The 21,463-nt window shown below is 52.0% G+C and overlaps 1 protein-coding gene across 5 annotated transcripts in view; it reads left to right on the forward strand.

The window, feature by feature from the left end:
- The window catches only part of LOC138468321 (exportin-5-like), a 2,334,215-nt gene that overhangs the window by 777,927 nt on the left and 1,534,825 nt on the right, over nt 1-21,463 (forward strand). For all 5 annotated transcript variants that reach the window (XM_069608827.1, XM_069608826.1, XM_069608825.1 and 2 more), the window contains exon 16: nt 2,085-2,111. In XM_069608827.1, coding sequence (XP_069464928.1) covers nt 2,085-2,111 — 27 coding nt within the window. The remainder of the gene's footprint in view (nt 1-2,084; nt 2,112-21,463) is intronic.

A 21,463-nucleotide genomic window follows, 5' to 3' on the forward strand; every position in this document is an offset into this window, starting at 1 on the left:
CTGCGCTTCCTCCAGGGTATTTCTCGCCGCTGGCTCCCCGGCCCGGGCTCTGGGGCGAAACCACCGCACCTCCCCGGGCCCGGCTGGCCGGGGGGCCGTGCCCCGCGCAGCGCCCCAGCAGAGACTGGCCTGCTGGGGGCGCTCTTTCCTGAGCACTCCACGCGATCGATTTGGCGCACTTGGTCAGTCTAGGGTGGGACTGCTTGGCCAGCCTCGGCTGTTTCAAGCAATTCGCTTCCACCCGCCTTGGGACCGTGTCGAGGGTATGCCCCCGTCTTCGGGGAGGGCGGCTCTCCCCTCCGAGCAGAGCGAAGGCCGATCAGCCCGTTTTTAAATGACTGGTAAATTAATAATTGTTTTAGCAAGAAACCACGAGTATCAGTGTTTATTTGAATACTTGTTACTGTGAATCTCTGTGTAACTCCACTACTGCTTACATTGACCCCTCTTGAGATAGGCCTGGCTGCTCAACACTCTACCAACCTGTGTAGTTGAGACATGTACCAAAGTTTGGGTCCCTATTGCCAGGGGGCTGAGGTTGTTGTAGCGTACCCAAAGGGTACTACCCCAAATCTCGACCTAACAATTGTATACCCCATAAAGTAAGTATGTTAATAAACGCTTGTTTTTCATGTAAAGTGGAACACCCTGTTGCCCTCTATTATTTTCCACAAAAAATGTATAAAGACGGATTTTCAAATGTGAACAAATTTGAAAAATACCACTGAAATTTACAAAACTATGAAAACCAGGGACCCTAGATATTATCTCAACCCCATGCTACTTGGAACATCTCACCACATTGTGCCTATAGCTTAAGGTGCTGACTGATGAACATCTGTCATATCAACAAAGTTGTCCATTGCACTCTCCACAAATGGGCAAAGTGACAAGTTTTCAACAGTTTACTTTCTCAGGCTAAAGGCATTGGAAAACTGAAGCTTTGAGGAATGATCATTTTTGAGAATGCACATGCATTTCCCTCTTGCACCTCTGAAATTCTAATACATAATTCGTATTTGAGCAAGGGTCCTGCAGAGTCGATGGTTAGTGTGTATCACGTTGGGAGATTTCACTTTTTTTATTTGAATCGTGCAGTGTATCTGGGGTTTACATGTACGTGAGGAGACTGTTTAGTGACGTTGGTTTCAATGTTGGGAGGCGGGCTGTTTTCTGGTCGGGGTGCTGTTTGATAAAACAAAATGGGACTATCACACACATTTTTGTGCACATTATTTCAAACTTTAGTGCTTGGAGGTGGGAGAGGGAACACAAAATATGAACTACTATCACTCTAGTCAAGTTGACCGCTAGGTAGGTGGCACCATTTTCGATGCAGATGGAATAAGGGGCTCGATTTGCTTGAACTTCAGAGGGCTATGTGGGCGCGCGGGGGTGGTGATGGTTGAGTCGTGGGGCCTCTGCGGGATTGGTGTGAGATGTTTGGTGGAGAACAATGGTATGCCATTGTAAGCGTAATACAGGGTGTGTGGGACGATCATTCCGATGGGTTGGTTAGCAGTGTACTTGTGAAACAGATGGGAAAACTGCAGAAAGAAAAGATATATTGACACTCGCCCCATATCTGGAGACAAAGGACCCAGTCCACTTCACAATGAGTTCCCTGTTTTGGTTGGTTTGACTTTCTGGACAGACCATGAGAATTGCAATGTTGGGGCTCCTCTCTATGGTGAAGACAACGCACGTTGGAGGCTAATGGACCACCTCAACAGTTTAGGATTAATTCTCTTCATGTCCATCGGCTATTAGGGAAGGTATACTATGGCTAGGCAAATCTAAAATGTGGAGCTTATGCCCTCACCGCCATTGATGGGCAGACTTGACTAATATGAGGTGGATAGACTGCATAATAAATAATTTTGAAAATAGTTGTATTTCCCAATATAATTCCAAGCGTGAAGTGGAAGCATGCAATAAAAAATTCTCTGAAAGTTGGCAATGCAGGAGAATTACAGTTGCAGGTAAGTAATTCTTTATGCATATACTTTTAAAATGTTTGAATTTACAACCTTTAATCTGAATATTCAGTGTCAAATTACCTTTTTTGTTGTCTTCACTTCTAGTTGCTTGAAATTGTTGGAGAGGTCAAGGTAAGTGTGTTTTTATTCTATCGTTTAAGGCAACAAGTGCAATATGATGTAATGGCTTATGCTATCCGCTAACTGATCTCCAGAAATGCAGTATTTGGCAGCGTTCTGAATTTAGCTTATTGGCAGCTTGCATCCTCATTCTAAAAGGTGGAAGAAAATACTTTCTACGACTCCATGCCAATATGGGGAGGTGCAAGGAGTTATGCGTTTACATTTCAAACTTTAATTCCATGGTTTTTTACTTTGTAAAGTTGTTTTATCTATCTGTTATGCTCTATTTTCGTGTAATGATTTAAGTAGTCATTATTTGTGAAAGGTTTGCGATTTACCCCAATACAATAAATAAATTACCATTTCATGCGTGAGCACATCTGATCCCTACGTATCAGCATAATTCCAGCGGATTATGCCTGCTGTTTCTGCATGAGGCAAAATCAGGTGCCATCTTTCAAAATATGGGAAATTACTGCAGACATCAGCATTTTATGCATGCTCACAGGGTTGGGTACAGTCCATATTCCTTGCTCACAGTGTTAAAAGGCACTAAAACGACTCTTGCAGTTCCTGTGTTTTATCCCAGCATGTGGTGACAGGCGGAAGGAGCCAGATGGCACATATGTGCAACCTTCTGGGCTTCCCCGCCTCTATTTCCCATTACCACCAGAATGAAAGCCCAGATTCTTGGGCCAAGGTTCAGAAGACTGGTTTCAAAAGTAAGTATTGCAAATTGATGAATACTGAAAAGTTACTTTGAGTGCATGTACACTCCCTTTGTACACAAAATATTCATCCAGTCTTTGCCTCAATTATTGTTAGTCACTGATTGGTCAAACTGTTTTAATTTGAAAACTGTTTTGCTGGTAATGGGAAATTTTTTGCACACATTCTTTCTGAACGATTATTGGTAGTATTAAATGAACACAGTTTCTTGTTTGCCCTACGGTTACGGTTGAGAGAGAGTGGTGGACAGAGTTTAGGAGGCCACCCTGGTTTTGATGAAGAGGGAAAACACTGGGATTTCAGCCAAACCAATCAAGGTAGCATGGAGCGTAGTCAAGGCTTAGTCTCAGGAGAGTAGGGTCAGGAGTCTGTTGGGAAGGGGCACAGCCGCATCAACCGTAGGCACTTTAAAGTAAGGCAAGATGCATTCAAGGCACTGTAATGAACCATGGGGGGTGGGGTAAGTGAAACCAGTTTTTTCCTGTCTAGTAGGATCCCATGCTAGCACCATTATAGCCTATTCATGGCCCAAGGCACGGGCGGCATCGCTATTTTGCGTAGATATTAATATTCTTAGGTAGAAGTGAAGGCTTTCGCAGTAAGCACAGTAAAGGCGGCATTGCATGCACTAGGCCCAATTCCATGATGAAATGGAAATCTCCAGTCATGCCTTGGCAGTCCCACCCTCCACAATGTTTGTCCATTGTTCTTCAAAGTGTTGCGAAGATGTGCCTTTCACCCAAAATGAATGTACCCTACAAGGCCGCAATTGGAGGCTAGCGCCTGGTGGGCATGTGTTCCGACTTTGGCCAAAGCACGACTGGCCCATTCCCGAGTGACCGAGTTATAGCCCATATAATTGACTAAACCCTAAGATCCCCAAATTCCATGACACCAGGTGCTTTTGACCATCAACTCCAAAGTAACAAGTCCTGAAATGTTCAAAGAGGATGGTCACAATGTATCGTTGCAGCGACAATTGTGATTTGTATTGTGAGGTGCAGAGAGGGATACATTCTAGTTCAAACGAGGTTGGAGTCCTGGGAGTCGGATGACGGAGAGGGAGGGAGTGAGTGAAATGTGTGGGTGAAGGTTAGAGTGCCCTGGAACCTCTGCATCTGTTTTGAAGCATGCCGTTCGACGGGAGCAACCTGTTTGGGAAAACGGTGGACGATTCCCTACAAGCCATCAAGACGGACACGGAGACGGCCCGGGCTCTTGGTGTTCTCCAGCAACGACGGCCGCCCTTTCGGAGCGGCGGAGGCAAGCAGGGTGCCTCCAAAGGTTCCGGCAGCGGATTTTCCACCTATCGTCAAGCGGCCCGTTCGTCGTCACAGGAAGCCTACAGGGGACGAGGCAAGTCGGGCGGACCCCGCCGTCGTCGCCAGGGAGGACAAGGCGGCAAAGCCTCGTCGAAGCAGGACTTAACCGGCCGTGGGGTCGGGCCCCCACCGAAGCACCCCGGTGGGAGGCCGGCCGGCGAGCTTCGTCAGCGCGTGGGAGTCCACCTCCACCGACCGATGGGTGCTGGACGCCCTGGCCCAGGGTCAAACGCTCGAGTTTCTAAAGAAGTGCCCGCGCGTCCCCCCCGAGGCCAGGAAGGAACATCACGTCCCTCAACTTCTCTAGGAGGTAAAGGCGATGCTCAAGAAAGGCGCCATCGAGCTCGTCCCAAAGAGGCTTCGGGGCTCCGGAGTTTACTCAAGATACTTCCTCGTGAAGAAGACGGGAGGATGGCGTCCCATCCTGGACCTACGACGACTGAACAAATTCATCAAGGCACAGAAGTTCCGGATGGTCACCCTCCAGCACGTCCTGGGTCAGCTGGAGGAGGGCGATTTCCTGTCGTCGTTGGATTTGGAGGATGCTTACTTCCATATCCCCATCCTAAAGGGACACCGAAAGTTTCTCAGATTCATGGTCCAAGGGCGTCACTACCAGTTCAGAGCCCTTCCCTTTGGATTGAGGTCGGCACCCAGGGTGTTCACCAAGTGCCTCGCACCGGTGGCGGCGCGGCTGCGCCTGGAAGGGATCCACGTCTACCCCTACCTGGACGACTGGCTCATCCGAGCAAAGACAAGGGAACTTGCCGCGTTGCACACGGCGAGGACCGTCCAACTACTCACGGACCTGGGATTCTCCATAAACTACGCCAAGTCCCACCTGGTGCCCGCGCAAGACGCGCTGTTTCTGGGAGCGAAACTCGACACAGTGGCGCTTCTGGCCTCTCCGTCGGAGGAAAGGATGAGGGCCATCTTGGGCAAGGTGTAGCGGGTGCTGGTTGCGGACGCGGCCAGAGTGAGGTCCATCAAATCCCTCCTCGGAATGATGTCTTCTTGCCTTTATCTCATCCGCCTGTGCAGGCTTCGGATGCGCCCGTTACAGGAGTTCCTGGACGCTCGCTGGATTCAGACGGGCATCTTCGAGGACAGGATCACACTCGACGAGAGCTTCCGACGAGCGATCCGGTGGTGGGGCACCCACGCGCATCTGACGGCGGGCATGGACTTCCAGACCCCGGGCCACCAGAAGACAGTGACCACGGATGCCTCCCTGGAAGGGTGGGGAGTGCACACCGAAAATCTGCACGCGAGAGGCCTTTGGCTTCCGACGGAGAAGTGCCTCCATATCAACGTCCTGGAGCTCCGTGCAGTGTTTTGGGCCCTCGGGTCCTTTCTTCCGTCCCTCAAGGGCAAGGTGGTGAGGATCTTCACCGACAACACCACCACCATGTTCTACATCAGGAAGCAGGGCAGTACCAGATCCCCAGCCCTGTCCAAGGAGGCGCAGGATCTGTGGCATTGGGCCGTCGCCCACGGGATGTTTCTGGTGCCGTTTCATCTGGCAGGAATAAAAAACACCATCGCCGACTCGCTCAGCAGAGAGCTGAGCTCGTGCCACGAGTGGGAACTACGACAGGATCTAGTGGACCGCCTCTTCCGATGGTGGGGCACACCCCAGATCGATCTGTTCGCGACGGCGACGAACTTTAAGTGCCAGAGGTTCGCCAGCAGGTTTCCCCAGCCGAGGAGCATGGGCGATGCTTTCTCATTCCCCTGGGAGGGCCTGTTTCTATACGCGTTCCCTCCATTGCCGTTGCTGATCCGGCTCATCAAGCAGCTCAAGAGGTCACGGTGCAGGATGATCCTCGTCGCACCTGCGTGGCCGAGGCAGATATGGTTCCTGGACCTTCTGGACTTGTCAGCGTCCCCGTCAATCAAGCTGCCAGTGGACACGGATCTTCTCTCCAGGGAAGGAAGCGCCATCCTCCATCACGACCCGAAGTCGCTGAACTTGCAGGCCTGGCTCCTGCAGCGTTGGAGTTTGGAGGCTACGACATACCGGCCGACTGCAGAGAGGTTCTTGCAAAGGCCAGGGCGTCCTCAACTCTTAAATGCTACGGACACAAATGGAAGAGGTTCTCTGTCTGGTGCCATGCACAGAATATTAATCATCTACGGATTACGGCTCCTCAAGTACTGCCGTACTTACTGACGCTGGTCAAGGCTGGACTGGCGCCCGCTTCCATCAAGATTCATCTTGCTGAAATCTCCCGATACACCAGAACCACGGGACGGACGTCTTTGTTCTTTGTGGTCTCATCGTCTGGTGAAATAATTCATGAAGGGACTGTTCAGATCGTTCCCGCCGGTTAAGGCTGCGGCTCCGGCGTGGGAGCTCAACGTGGTGCTGACCAAGCTCATGGGACCTCCGTTCGAGCCTCTGTACTCAGCTCCGTTGAAGTTCCTGTCGTGGAAAACAGCGTTTTTTGTGGCCATCACCTCCGCACGACGAGTGGGAGAGATCCAGGCCCTTTCCTGCAAGCCCCCGTACTTGACTTTTCACGGCACGAGGGTAGTGCTCAGGACGCACGCCTCCTTCATGCCCAAGGTGCCGTCGGACTTCCACCTCAACGAACCCTTGGTGTTGCCCGTTTTCTTCCCGTCGCCTTCGTCGCCGGGTGAAAGGACTTTGCACTCGCTGGATGTGGCTAGAGCGCTGAGGTTCTACGTGGACCGCACAAAGAGTTTTCGGAAGACGTCACAACTTTTTCTGAACTTTGGACCTGTCAATCAGGGGAAGGCTCTCTCAAAGGCTTCCATTTCCAGATGGCTCTCCGGCTGTATCATGTACTGTCATCGGTTGGCAAACCGACCGCTGCCCGGCCGTCCGAGAGCCCATTGCACCAGAGCGATCGCAGCTACCACGGCGTTCATATCTGGTGTGCCCCTGCTGGACATCTGCAGGGCTGCTACGTGGAGGTCGACACACACCTTCACGAAATTCTACTACGTCGATCGGGACTCCGATCGAGGATGGAGTCCAGGGTCGGCCAAGCAGTGCTACGCAACCTGTTCGCCTAAGGTGAGCCTGGTGACAAGGTAAGAGATGTTTAATGTTGAGTTGTTGTATTGCTTAATGTTGAGCCTGTTGCCACCGCCCGTGGTTGTGCATGTGTGTACTGCTATGTATTCTTTATTCATGTGCATGTGAATCCATGCCAGACCCCATGCTGGAGAAGGAACAAGATACTTACCTGTAACTGTTGTTCTCCAGCATGGGTCTGGCATGGATTCACATGCGAACCCACCCGCCTTCCCTCTGCGGCTCTTCACTTGGTCATACTGCCACTTCACGTGCTACCAAATCTGAAGATGGCTGCCAGAGGCGGGGCTTAGGGAGATGGCAGTCATTGGCTGTGGTCAGTATGACGCAGAGATCAGTGATTGGTTACTACTACGAAAGACAGATCAGAAACGAAACTGATACTGATTTTTCTTTACCGAGGATTCCCAGCCTGACGACGGGGAATATTCATGAGCATGTGAATCCATGCCAGACCCATGCTGGAGAACAACAGTTACAGGTAAGTAACTTGTTCCTTTTCTGACCAGCGGTGAACGTTGGTACAGTGGTGCATCAGTGACTGCCATTTTTCAAGTAGTATTTCCACTGACCCTTCACAAGTTTTGGAGCTCCACCAAAGATGGTTGCTGATAGACTGGGACCACTGTGAAATACTTTCCAAACCTTTTTTTTTTTTCCTGCAGCCGAGATTTTCTTATTGATTTAGCAAGATGCCATACATCAAATTGATGTTTAATATGTGGGAACTGCTCTCTCATTGTCTTGGCAATTGAAACGTGTCTGTCCATGGCTATGAGGTCGATGTGCATTCCCCTCGATTGTAGATATTCAACTGATTTTATAAATCCTAGTTTCTCCATGGCCACTGAGGATGTACATTGTGTTACCTGCACGACCACCGAACTCACAATTTTATTACTATCCATGTCCTGAAAGTGGTAGGTGCAGTACTTGGCAGAAAATCCAGGGCTGTCGCACTGTCCATCGCCGGCTAGCCTGAATTGTTTCCCTTCGAATGTACTTGCTAGAGACAATTGTTCAATTTTCCAAGCATCACTAATGGCCGGAAACAGATAATCATGTTGGTATTTGTAGTACTGCGTTTTAGAAATGAAGTCCCACAAACTGAAAGAAAGACTCTAACTTTCTAACTTTCTAAAACTGGACCCACTAAAAAGTGATGCAGCTGCACACAGTAGATTCGATGTCAAGACGGAGGCGAGCATTAAGCTTCATTTTCTTTATTCTCTACTCTCCAGCAGTTTCAACAAATATAACTTTGTAAACTTTCAATTTAATTTTTTTTTTTTTAAACAAACATCAAATCCCATCAATCCTGTAGTCCCTTAGTCTCTGGCCATGTGACCTAGTCCTTCCTGTTCCTCTGTCCTTCCTCTTCTTTTCCTGCTCTCCACAAGATAAGTACCTCTTTATCTTAGCTCCGTAATATTCGCTTGACAAAACGTGTTTTATGCCATTAAAGTAATTGGAATTGTACACCATGGACAATAATAGAATAGACATGTATAGTAGAGCGTGCGAGCGTTAGTGTTTTAGTGTTTAAAAGGGATTCGGAGGCCCTGTGTCGTAATGTACGACACCTCAGGAGCCGGCCGTACCCCCTAGCAGAGCGCAAGTTCGCAGCCCCAACCCTTGGAAGGGTGGAGCTCTACGCAGGCGGGAAACTCCCTGTGAGCCGAGCAGAAACGGCCACGCGCAGCGAATGCGCCAATAGCGAACGCCTCCTACGCGGGGGCGTGGCTTTAGACAGCGGAGCCGCACGATTATAGAGTACTACCAGGCAAATCGGAAAGATATACTGCAAACATACATATTGTTGCGGCAACCCTGTCCAGGGGTCCTACTCCCCCCCCTCCCACACAATGGACCCACCCCTAACGGACGAACAAAGGATCCCCGACCTGGGTTAGGATTGTAGAGAAAGACACGAGAAAGAAGTTATATTAAAGTTCTGGCAAATAAAACCTACCGGAGCAAATTTTATATTAAAATGCACCGGCGGTATGTTAGAGGCTGTCAGAAAAATTTGCTGTCGCGGTCGAATATTTATGGTATTAACCACTGCCACCAGCCAGAAAATTTTGAGAGCGGTACTGTAGGGTTCACTCTCGAAAATGAACATAGGGGAAAAACTATTAACCCCTTCCAGTACCTCCATAGTAAGATGGGTTGTACTGGTTTAGTTCATAGGATTTGACTAGTAAAGTCAATGGGGACTTTACATGCCCTGGGAGACAGTAGTCAGTCCCAGGGTATGGAGTCTGTTTGGAGGTCGCTACGACACCCCTCTGTCACTGCACTGAGGGTGCTGTGTAACACGTGTGAATAAAGATGGTTCCTATGGGGTTGAGAAAGATCCCATAGGCATTAAACACAAAAATAGCCTAGAACACACATAGCAAAAATGCCTAAGAGTGGGAAAAAGAGTTTCACTCTTAGAGGGTAAAAAGACAAACCCTTCAAATCCAGCATTGCTGCTGGGGGACTCTATAGGTAAGGGTAATTAGCCATAGAATGAGAATTCTCCCCAACACCCAAGAAGGGATTAGGTCTTGGTCTCATCCTGGACCTCAGGGCCTTGAACATGTTGCAGTGAAAACACAAATTCAGGATGGTGACGTTGAGGCAGAGATTCTCCACGCTCTCGAGCTTCAGGCCTGGCTGGTGTCAAGAGACCTACAGGAAGCCTATTTCAATGTGCCAATCCATCGTAAGCACAGAACGTTCTTAAGGTTCACCATAGGATGTATGCATCATCAGTTGAAAGGGCTACCCTTTTGACTTACCTCCGCCCCAAGGGTCTTTACCAAGCTCATGGCGGTAGTTGCGGCTCACCTTAGGCGATCCGGGGTCCACGTATTTCCATATCTGGTCGACTGACTGATCAGAGGGAAGTCTGTAGTGCAGGCTTTTTCCCATTTGGAGGACACCTGCTTGCTGCTGCACAAGCTGGGCTTGTCCCTAAACTTGAAGTCCCACATGACACATATCCAGCGGCTCCAGTTCATCAGAGCAGTCCTAGATAACTGAGTAGCCCGCTTGACACAGATGGTCGGCCTGTTTTGCAACCATGCACTCTACCAGCGACTTCCTTCCTCCGCCTCCTATGCTTCATGGTCTCCTGAATTTTTCTAGTGCCAAAGAGCAGGTTGCGCATGAGATCCCTGCAATTGCTACTGAGGGATCAGTGGCCTCAGTGGCCTCAGTAATTCAGCTCTCTCTCAGATCTTTTCAGGGTGTCCGCATCAGTGGTCAACGACAAGTGCTGGTGGGTGGGCCGCAAAAGACTTGGCGGGGGAACCCTTTTGGCCTCCGTGACCTCAGACCCAAGTGGTCACGGATGCGTCATTGAAAGGTTTGGGCTTGCAGTGCAAGGATTTGCAGCTGAGCGGTCTCCGGTGTACGACGGAAGCCAGGTTTCACATCAATAGGCTGTAGTTGCAAGCGATAAGGCTATCCCTGAAAGCTTTCACCCCGTCCCTGCAGGGGAAACATGTCCTCGTTCTGACGGACAACACAGTGGCAATGCACGATCTCAAGCAAGGTGGTGTGCACTCCCGCACCCCCTCTGCACGGAGGCGATGATGCATTGGTTCTGGTTGCTGGAGAACAGGATCTCGGTCTCTGCAGTTCATCTGGCGGGCGCAGAGAACAGCTTGGCAGATGCTCCGAGAGCACAGTGTCGCATGAGTGGGAAGTGTGCCAGGAAGTCCAAGAGGAGATCTTTGCTCTCTCTGGGGTACACCAGCAGTGGATCTGTTCCCACCAGAGTCCAACAGGAAATGCGAACAGTTTGCTCAATGGAATTCCCAGCAAATGGTGCACTGGGTGACAGTGTTCTGGTGGATTGGACCTTCCCTCTCATTTACGCGTTCCCTCTGATTCCCGTCATTCCATGTGTTCTCGGGATATTGAAGAGGTTTCTAGCGTCCATGATCTTGATCGCCCCGGAGTGGGCGAGGAGAATGTGGTACTCCGGCCTCTTGGATCTGTCCACCTCTCCAGTTGCCTTAACGTCCGGATCTCCTAACTCAGTCGGAAGTTCGGACACTCCATCCATCGCTGGAATCCCTCAACCTACATGCGTGGCTCTTGAGAGGATTTAGATATGATGACTGGGACCTCTCTGAGGAAGTACTTTGGGTGTTGCTGGCTGCACGCAGACCTTCTACTAGATCTTTGTACGCGTGCAGATGGAGAAGATTTTAAGCATGGTGCAGGGAACGCGAGATTCACTCCATCTCTTGCCCCACCACTACAGTGATGGAGTTCCTTCTGTCACTGGCCTCTGCAGGCCTTCAGGTCACCACAATCGAGGGTTATTTGGCGGCCCTGTCTGTGTTCAAGAGATCCCTGGATCAAGGTTCTTTTTTTTACGATCCCGGTAATGGCACAATTCCTGAAAGGCCTAGTAAACAAGTTTCCGCCAAATCACTGTTTTGTTGTCCCAGATTGGGACCTTAACCTGGTTCTGACACTTCTGGTGGCGGCTCCCTTTGAGCCTATGCACTCTTTTCCCTTACGGCTTCTCTCTTTGAAAACAGCCTTCTTGGTGGCTATTACATCCGCTAGGCCCTGTGCTATAAGACACCTTTCCTGCGTTTTTGCCGGGAGAAAGTTTCACTCTGGGTAAGGCCTGGCTTCCTCCCCAAGGTTGTCTCAGAATTTCACCTGTCGCAGTCCATCGACCGTCCAGTCTTCTATCCTCCTCTACACCCTTCTAAGCAGGAGGAACGGTTACATCGCCTAGACCCAAAGAGGGCATTGAGTTATATTGTCAGGACAGCTGATTTCCGGAGAGCTGACCAGCTCTTCGTGGACTTTTCCTTAGCTGAAAGGGCCTGCCCATAACCAAGCAGACTTTATCCCATTGGGTAATTTTCTGCATAGATGAATACTACCAGGCCGCTGGGAAGCAATTACGAACAGGCATCAGGGCCCATTCCATAAGGGGAGTGACAGCCTCCACAGCATTGCAGCGGGGGTCCATGTCCGGGAGATTTGTTGTGTTGCGACATGGTCATCTCTGTATACCTTTGCAAAGCACTACAGTCTGGATGTGGCTGATACTTCTGATGCGCATTTTGGCAGGGCACTGCTGCAAAGTTTCTTGGTATAACTTTATGCCCGCCGCCTGCATTTACTGCTTTGGGAGTCTTATCAGATGAGGAATCTGCAAGAGAAAGGCAATCTATTGAAGGAGAAATCACTTAACGTAATGTTTTTTTCTATGGATTCTTCTCCCGCAGATTCCTCCTCTTCCCCTCCCCTCAGTCGGGGATTCGTGCGAATCTTCCCTTTCACGTTGACTTGGTGATGGTCTTCCTGCCCCAGTTTCTTAGAACAAAGATTTTTTAACGCTACTTGTAGTGTTTGCTCAATTGTCCCTCCTTTGGAGGTTTATAGTTACTTTCTTTTTAAGGGCTCATTAGTTAGTTTGTGTTCTAATTTTCCTATGCAGTGTGTGGTGCTTGGGACAAAAGGGGGAATTGAGGTTGGGGCGTAGTGACGTGGTATTTACGACGCCTGACGTCATGACTGGAGCCGACGAGCAAGACAGACCGATGGTCGGGTTGAGGTCCGCTACGCCCCCTGTCAGACATTTCCCGAAGCAGCGAAGCTGGGGGGGGGGGGGAGAGATCTATCAGATGAGGAATCTGTCGGTGAAGAATCCATTGAAAGAAAGGTACGGTAAGTCATTTCTCCTTTTTAAGAGGGGTTTCCCTGCCTCTAATACTAAAAGATGTATCTGAATGTCTGTCAAAATTAAACTCCACTATCCTGTGTCAAAACCTCCTTCCACATACACTACAACTGACAAATAAGTCAACAGAGTTCCTTTTGCCGGGAGAATGGCTCCCTTCTGCTGTTATTCGGGTGGTGTTTCCAGAAATGTTCTTTGTCAAAGGATATGCAGGGGATTAACTCCTTTCCCCTGGCTTGTAGGTTCAACAAACCTTTGTACTTGTCAACTTTTGGGACCAGGAAAATGCTTCCCTTCTCCTGGTAATGGTTCATACAATCCAATATAGTTCTCAAACAAGCCAGGGGGAATGACTCCCTTTCCCTGGTGCCTCTTGAATATATCCAAAGCGTTGTCACTTTCTTCCCAGGAGAATGGCTCATATCGCCAGTTGTTTGAGATATTTTCCGGATCTTTCAGCTTAATATCCACTTTACCACTCTCTCATAGAATCGTCAAAGACCCAAGTCCTTCTCTGAATATCAGACTTTTCCCTGCTGCTGCAACAAGGATACTGTCCTCGGAAGTTCAGTGCACCTATGTTGAGGTCCCAGACCTTTCTCTGGTGATCAGTGGGTTTATTACTGCCCCTGCAACAAGGAAGTTCTCCTCAGGTTGCTCAGTCCACCCGCCTCAATAGTGTGATTATTTTGCTACTATGTCCGTGGAGAACAACTCGATCCTGCCCCTCTTTCACTCCTGTGTTGCCTCTGGGTCTCTGGTACGCTTTACCTTCTTTGGGACTTCAGTACGCTGCCAGGGTTTACTGGACTGGGGTACATCTCTGGGCTTTTGTGAAGAATCCTACAGATCCCTCACTGAAACCCTGCCTAAAGTCTCCTTCCAAGTGGCCAGGGAAAGGCAGATGCTTCCGCATCCTGACCTTGGGTTTGGTCTACTGCTGGAGGATCACCTGGGAGTTGACTGGGCCCAGAGTGGTAAGGAGATCCTGTTGGATGAGACACAGTATTAGTCTGCTGAAAGGAGGTGCCGTTCCGGGCTTCTAAAACAAGTAATGGCATATTGCCATTATAGTGTCATGTAAGTTCTCCAGCATGGGGTCTGGCATGGATTCACATGCTCATGAATATTCCCCGTCGTCAGGCTGGGAATCCTCGGTAAAGAAAAAACCAGTATCAGTTTCGTTTCTGATCTGTCTTTCGTAGTAATAACCAATCACTGGTCTCTGCGTCATACTGACCACAGCCAATGACTGCCCTCTACCTAAGCACCGCCTCTGGCAGCCATCTTCAGATTTTTACCGCACGTTCATGTGTTGGGATCCTCGTGCTATTGCTCTCGAGCGTTAGTGCTATTTTTCGCGCTTTTTCACAAAAAACTTCGATTCTTTCGGTCAAGAGAGCCTCAAGCTCCACCGATCCTACATCCGATCAACGGGGACCCGTGTCGGATTCATCTGTACCCTCAAGGGTGAAGATTCGTCGAGCTACACTGCGGAGGACTCCAGAAGCTTCTCAGGCCCGGTCTCGGAGATGGCCCAGGAGAAGGGAAGCTCGACGCCCGGAAAGCTGTTCAGGGTCTGCCCTGGATGCCAGCTGCAGAACGTCTTCAAGGAGGACGAACACTCTTTCTGCCTTTACTGCCTTCATGAGGACAAGACGCACGTGGAGAAGGACTGTGCGTTTTGCGGCAACATGTCGGAACGGACCATGAAGGACCGCCATCAACGTCTCGCCAACTGGCTCTAGGGTAAGAGCCCGTCTGGCGAGAAGAAGAAGAAATCCGAGCGGTCTTCTAAGACCTTTGAGGGCGCCCCGGCGACGGGGGCCCAACATAAGGCCAAGCACCGCGAGTCCGCTGGCACCGGGAGCGCCGAACGGTCGGGCTCTACGGGCGCCAGGCAGGGCGCACCCTCCCCGGCACCATCAACCACGAGCCAACGCTCTGGGTCGGGTAAGAGGAAGGCCGAGCACCCGGCGAAGCTCCTGGAGAGGCCCCGGTCGAGCTCTAAGGCAGAGGAGGAGCGTGGCAGTGCCCCCTCCCTCAAGGATAAGGCGGTGAGCGCACCTAAGGTGGTGAAGGCCTTGATCCATCCGACCAAGCCCTCTATCGAAACGGTCGCGGCGGCCCTGGCTCAGCCTGTGGTGGCTGCACCAGTGGTGGCGACCTCAGGGCCCAGAATCTCCCTGCCTCCTCGGAGGGAGTCTTCATTTGTGCCCATCGATAGGACCCCCGTGAAACCCTCCGTGGGGAAGAAGGGGGGGCAGGGCGTCGTCGTAGATTCGGCCTCAACCTCAGAAGAGGAGCTGATCGAGGTCTTAAGCCACGGCCTAGGCGTGGAAGAAGGCCAGCCCGTCGGAATGGACCCCGACGCAGGTGACGACGACGACATAGCGAATACCGACGGGGCCCCTGCTCGCCCGTCGGATTCCCCTCTGCCAGCGCCGCAAGACAACTCGGCGGCCATTTTGTTGGCCATACAGTCCTTATGCTCCGAGATAAGGACGAGGCTACCGTTACCGACGGAGGAACCTCTCCCGTCGGGGGATCCAGAACCGGGACCTTCTGGTGTTCCCCCTACCAAGAAATGAAGGATCCATCCACCACCTCCTTTTCAACCGTCGCGCCCCGTCCAGCCCTCCTCCCCGTCCACCCGAGGGGATGATACGGGGACTGACACGGCAGCGACGGGTACGGACGACGAGGCATACGACGAGGATTTTCCGTCGTCGCCTCCCACCAGGGCTTCTCCGCCCGACGAGATCGGATCTTTCCACTCCATGATCTCCAGGGCTTCCGAGCTTTTCCAACTCTGCCCTGAGGAGAAGAAAAAGGAAGGCTTCCTTTATCAGCGGCGCGAGGCCAAGAGGAAGACGGTCCTCGCAGTGCCTCTGTTGGACGACATTTGGGATGAGGGCCTTTCCCTCCTCAAGAACCCTTCCACGACGCCAGCTAGAAGAGACCGGTACGAGAAAAAGTACCGGGTCCCGGACACGGCCCCCCTATGCCTCCGGGCGCAGCCTACCCCGGACTCCGTCGTCTCCGCGGCAGCCAGGAAGAAAGCTGGGGGGGGTGCGGCCTCCACATCGACTTCCCCGCCGGACGGCGAGGGAAAGAAATTGGATGCTATGGGACGTAGTCATCTCGTCGGCAGGTACGACGATTAAAGCGGCCAACGCCTTGGCTATCGTGGCCCGCTACGACAGGGAGCTCTGGTACAAGATAGCTCCCCTGCTGGATTTTCTGCCGGACGACAAGAGGGCGGAGGCCCTTGAGATCCTGCAGGAAGGTGAGGTGGCGTCGGACCACGCCATCACCGTGGCGACGGACATCGCCGACACTGGGTTCCGCCAGCTGGGCAGCGGCGTTTGCCTTCGACGTCGTGGATGGCTCAAAGCTACGGACTTTCGGCAGGACGTCCAGACCAGAGTCCTGGACATGCCCTTCGACGGGAACAACCTGTTTGGGAAGACTGTGGACGATTCCCTTCAGGCCATCAAGTCGGATACTGAGACGGCCCGGGCCCTTGGAGTCCTGCAGCAACGACGAACGCCCTTTCGGAGCGGCGGAGGCAAGGGCGCCTCCAAAGGTTCCGGCGGCGGTTTCGCTTCCTACCGTCAAGCGGCCCGCTCGTCGTCGCAAGAGGCCTACAGAGGACGAGGCAAGTCTAGCGGACCCCGCCGTCGTCGCCAAGGAGGTCAAGGCGGCAAGGCCGCGTCCAAGCAGGATTGAACCGGCCGTGGGGTCTGGCCCCCACCGAAGCACCCCGGTGGGAGGCCGGCTGGCGGGCTTCGTCAGCGTGTGGGAGTCCATCTCCACCGACCGTTGGGTGCTGGACGCCCTGGCCCGGGGCCACGCGCTCGAGTTTCAAAGAAGGTGCCCGCGCGTCCCCCCCGTGGCCAGGAAAGAACTTCACGTCCCTCAACTTCTCCTGGAGGTAAAGGCGATGCTCAGAAAGGGCGCCATCGAACTCGTCCCAAAGAGGCTTCGGGGCTCCGGAGTCTACTCGCGATACTTCCTCGTGAAGAAGAAGACGGGAGGATGGCGCCCCATCCTAGACCTGCGACGTCTGAACAAGTTCATCAAGGCGCAGAAGTTCCGGATGGTCACCCTCCAGCACGTCCTGGGTCAGCTGGAGGAAGTAGACTTCCTATCGTCGTTGGATTTGGAGGATGCCTACTTCCACATTCCCATCCTAAAGGGGCACCGAAAATTCCTCAGATTCGTGGTCCAAGGGCGTCATTACCAGTTCAAAGCCCTTCCCTTCGGACTACGGTCGGCACCCAGGGTATTCACCAAGTGCCTCGCACCGGTGGCGGCGCAGCTGCGTCGCGAGGGGATTCACGTCTACCCCTACCTGGACGACTGGCTCATCCGCGCCAAGACAAGGGAGCTCGCCGTGGTCCACACGGCAAGGGCCGTCCAACTCCTCACGGACCTGGGATTCTCCGTGAACTACGCCAAATCCCACCTGGTGCCCGCGCAAGTCGCACTGTTTCTGGGAGCGAGGCTCGACACAGTGTCCCTTCTGGCCTCCCCGTCGGAGGAGAGGACCAGGACCATCTTGGGCAAGGTGCAACGGATGTTGGTGGCCGACGCGGCCAAAGTGAGGTCCATCAAGTCCCTCCTCGGGATGATGTCTTCCTGCATCTACCTCATTCCCATGTGCAGGCTCCGGATGCGCCCGTTGCAAGAATTCCTGGATGCGCGCTGGATCCAGACGACGGGCAGCTTCGAGGAAAGGATCAAGCTCGACGAGAGTTTCCGACGAGCGATACGGTGGTGGGGCACCCGCGCGCATCAGACGGCGGGCATGGACTTCCAGACCCCAGCCCACCAGGAGACTGTGACCACGGATGCCTCCCTGGAAGGGTGGGGAGCGCACACCGAAAATCTGCACGCAAGGGGACTCTGGCTCCCGACGGAGAAGTCCCTGCATATCAACGTCCTGGAGCTCTGTGCAGTGTTTTGGGCCCTCAGGTCCTTCCTTCCGTCCCTCAAGGGCAAGGTGGTGAGGATCTTCACCGACAACACCACCACCATGTTTTACATCAGGAAACAGGGCGGAACCAGGTCCCCAGCGCTGTCCAAGGAGGCGCAGGACCTGTGGCATTGGGCCGTCGCCCAAGGGATTTTTCTGGTGCCGTTTCATCTGGCAGGGATAAAAAACACCATCGCCGACTCACTCAGCAGGGAGCTGCGCTCGTGCCACGAGTGGGAACTACGGCAGGACCTGGTGGATCGCCTCTTCCGACGGTGGGGCACACCCCAGATCGACCTGTTCGCGACGGCGACGAACACCAAGTGCCGGAGGTTCGCCAGCAGGTTTCCCCAGACGAGGAGCATGGGCGATGCTTTCTCGTTCCCCTGGGAGGGCCTGTTCCTCTACGCGTTCCCTCCCTTGCCTCTGCTAATCCGGCTCGTCAACCAGCTCAAGAGGTCACGGTGCAGGATGATCCTCGTCGCACCTGCGTGGCCGAGGCAGATATGGTTCCCGGACCTTCTGGACTTATCAGCGTCCCCGCCGATCAAGCTGCCGGCGGACGCGGATCTACTCTCCAGGGAAGGAGGCGCCATCCTCCACCACGACCCGAAGTCGCTGAACTTGCAGGCCTGGCTCCTGCAGCGCTAGAGTTTGGAGGATACGACATACCGGCCGATTGCAGAGAGGTTCTTGCAAAGGCCAGGGCGTCCTCGACTCTTAAATGCTACGGACACAAATGGAAGAGGTTCTCTGTCTGGTGCCACGCACAGAAGATTAACCCTCTACGGATTACGGCTCCCCAAGTACTGCCGTACCTGCTGACGCTGGCCAAAGCTGGTCTGGCACACGCGTCCATCAAGATTCATCTTGCTGCGATCTCCCGATACACCAGAACCACGGGGCGGACGTCCTTGTGGTCTCATCGTCTGGTGAAAGAGTTCATGAAGGGACTGTTCAGATCGTTCCCGCCGGTGAAGGCTCCGGCCCCGGCGTGGGAGCTCAACGTGGTGCTGACCAAGCTCATGGGACCTCCGTTCGAGCCTCTGCACTCGGCCCCGTTGAAGTTTCTATCGTGGAAAACAGCTTTTCTTGTGGCCATCACCTCCGCACGACGAGTGGGAGAGATCCAGGCCCTTTCCTGCAAGGCCCCGTACTTGACTTTCCACGACACGAGGGTAGTGCTCAGGACGCACCCCTCCTTCATGCCCAAGGTACCGTCGGACTTCCATCTCAACGAACCCTTGGTGTTACCTGTGTTCTTCCCGTCGCCTTCGTCGCCGGCTGAGAGGACTTTGCACTCGCTGGATGTAGCTAGAGCGCTGAAGTTCTACGTGGACCGCACGAAGGGTTTTCGGAAGACGTCACAACTCTTTGTGAACTTTGGACCTGTCAATCAGGGGAAGGCTCTCTCGAAGGCTTCCATCTCCAGATGGCTCTCCGGCTGTATCATGTGCTGTCACCGGTTGGCAAACCGACCGCTGCCTGGCCGTCCGAGAGCCCATTCCACCAGAGCGATCGCAGCTACCACGGCGTTCCTATCTGGTGTGCCCCTGCTGGACATATGCAGGGCTGCTACGTGGAGGTCGACGCACACCTTCACGAAATTCTACTGCGTCGACCGGGATTCCAGGGAGGAGTCCAGGGTCGGCCAAGCAGTGCTGCGCAACCTGTTCGCCTGAGGTGAGCCTGGTGAGGAGGTAAGATGCTTAATGTTGAGTTGATGTGATGCTTAATGTTGAGCCTTTGCCACCTCCCGTGGTTGTGCATGTGTGTACTGCTATGTATTCTTTATTCATGAGCATGTGAATCCATGCCAGACCCCATGCTGGAGAAGGAACAAGTTACTTACCTGTAACTGTTGTTCTCCAGCATGGGTCTGGCATGGATTCACATGCGAACCCTCCCGCCTACCCCTCTGCGGCTCTTCACTTGGTCATACTGCCACTTCACGTGCTTCCAAATCTGAAGATGGCTGCCAGAGGCGGTGCTTAGGTAGAGGGCAGTCATTGGCTGTGGTCAGTATGACGCAGAGACCAGTGATTGGTTATTACTACGAAAGACAGATCAGAAACGAAACTGATACTGGTTTTTTCTTTACCGAGGATTCCCAGCCTGACGACGGGGAATATTCATGAGCATGTGAATCCATGCCAGACCCATGCTGGAGAACAACAGTTACAGGTAAGTAACTTGTTCCATATGTAACACGGGATAGAAGCTCTGCCAAATCTGAGCAAACCTTGTCAATAAGATTGTTTGCGAATAAGGAGGTTATTTATTCTTAAAGTAGAACATAAAAGTATCTAGAAAAAATGCCTTAAATCCAATGTAATCCACTGTAATAACCAATTCACACAGTCCATCTTTTGAGTTTAAGCGAACTAAATGTACCCTTACAAATAACTCAAAAGTTGGAAAAACCTAACTTTATTGAAAAGGACTAAAGTCCCATAATTCTAGAAGTACGAGGAAAGGGGGCTGAAGAGTCAGGCAGTTGCATAAATCGGGCAGTTAAGCCTAACAGCCCACACCTGAAGGAACCTAGGAGGCATAAAAGGCCCCCTCTGGTGCAGGCAATAAGGAGTGGAGGGAACTGGAACTGTGACTGAAAGGCGAGCTGTAGCAGTAGTAGCAGAAGGAAGAAGGCACAAGGCTGGCAAACCAAGCAGAAGTGGGAGAACAAGAGGTGATGCCGGAAAGTGGAGACAGCAGATTTCACCTGCTTGCTCTGAAAGAGTCCGTTCCCCCAAACTCTGAAGTGCAGAGACTGCAACGAAAGACGTGCAAGAGAGAATTCTTCTCACATGCAAGCCTGATTGCCGAGCTGCAGAACTTAGAGACTGAGGCAAGAATTAATTATTCAGCCATGGGTCTCGGGAGTGAAAGGAGCTCCAAACAGTGTGGCCGGACCAGAGACCTTTTCAGGACAAGGGTGTGTCCCCAGCGAGCCAGAAGCAGTAGAAGTTGTGTCAGAAGTCAGGAAAGCAGAGCAACCTGCAGAGCAAATGTCTAAGAAGCCGTTGAGTGAAGCACAGTGTCCTGACGCATTGTGCGAGCCTTGCCGGTAATAGTATCCGGCTCCCTGTGAACTTGCGTAAGACTTTGAGTCAAATTTGTGTGTTGCTTCTAATTGAACAATGGGAGTGTAGCACCCCTGTATAATAAACTTGTATTTATTTATTGGGTTTTTATATTGGGCCTATAAACAATGTTTCAATGTTTTTATTCGCGTGAGAAGCTAAAGTGACTGGAACCCATTGCTCTGCTATTCAAAGTCTTTTTTTGCTTGAAGGGGTGGTCGCATGTCCCTAATTAAGGAGAGGGAACGCTGCTAGGACCATTGCCGAATAACTAACATTAATAATACAAGACTTGCAATATTTAACTTGTGAAAACTACAGCCGAGAATGGGCATGTGCCCAATTGTGATTCCCAGAAGAGACCTGACTTTCACACCAGAATACAATTAAATGCCAATCTTTTAACACTAAAAAACTATATTAAGAAAAGGGTTGTGTGCCTGATTCTGAATTTCAGAGAGACCGAATTCGCTTC

Source organism: Ambystoma mexicanum, chromosome 4q (assembly GCF_040938575.1).
Source record: "Ambystoma mexicanum isolate Mex_15411 chromosome 4q, UKY_AmexF1_1, whole genome shotgun sequence".
NCBI classification, from domain to species: domain Eukaryota; kingdom Metazoa; phylum Chordata; class Amphibia; order Caudata; family Ambystomatidae; genus Ambystoma; species Ambystoma mexicanum.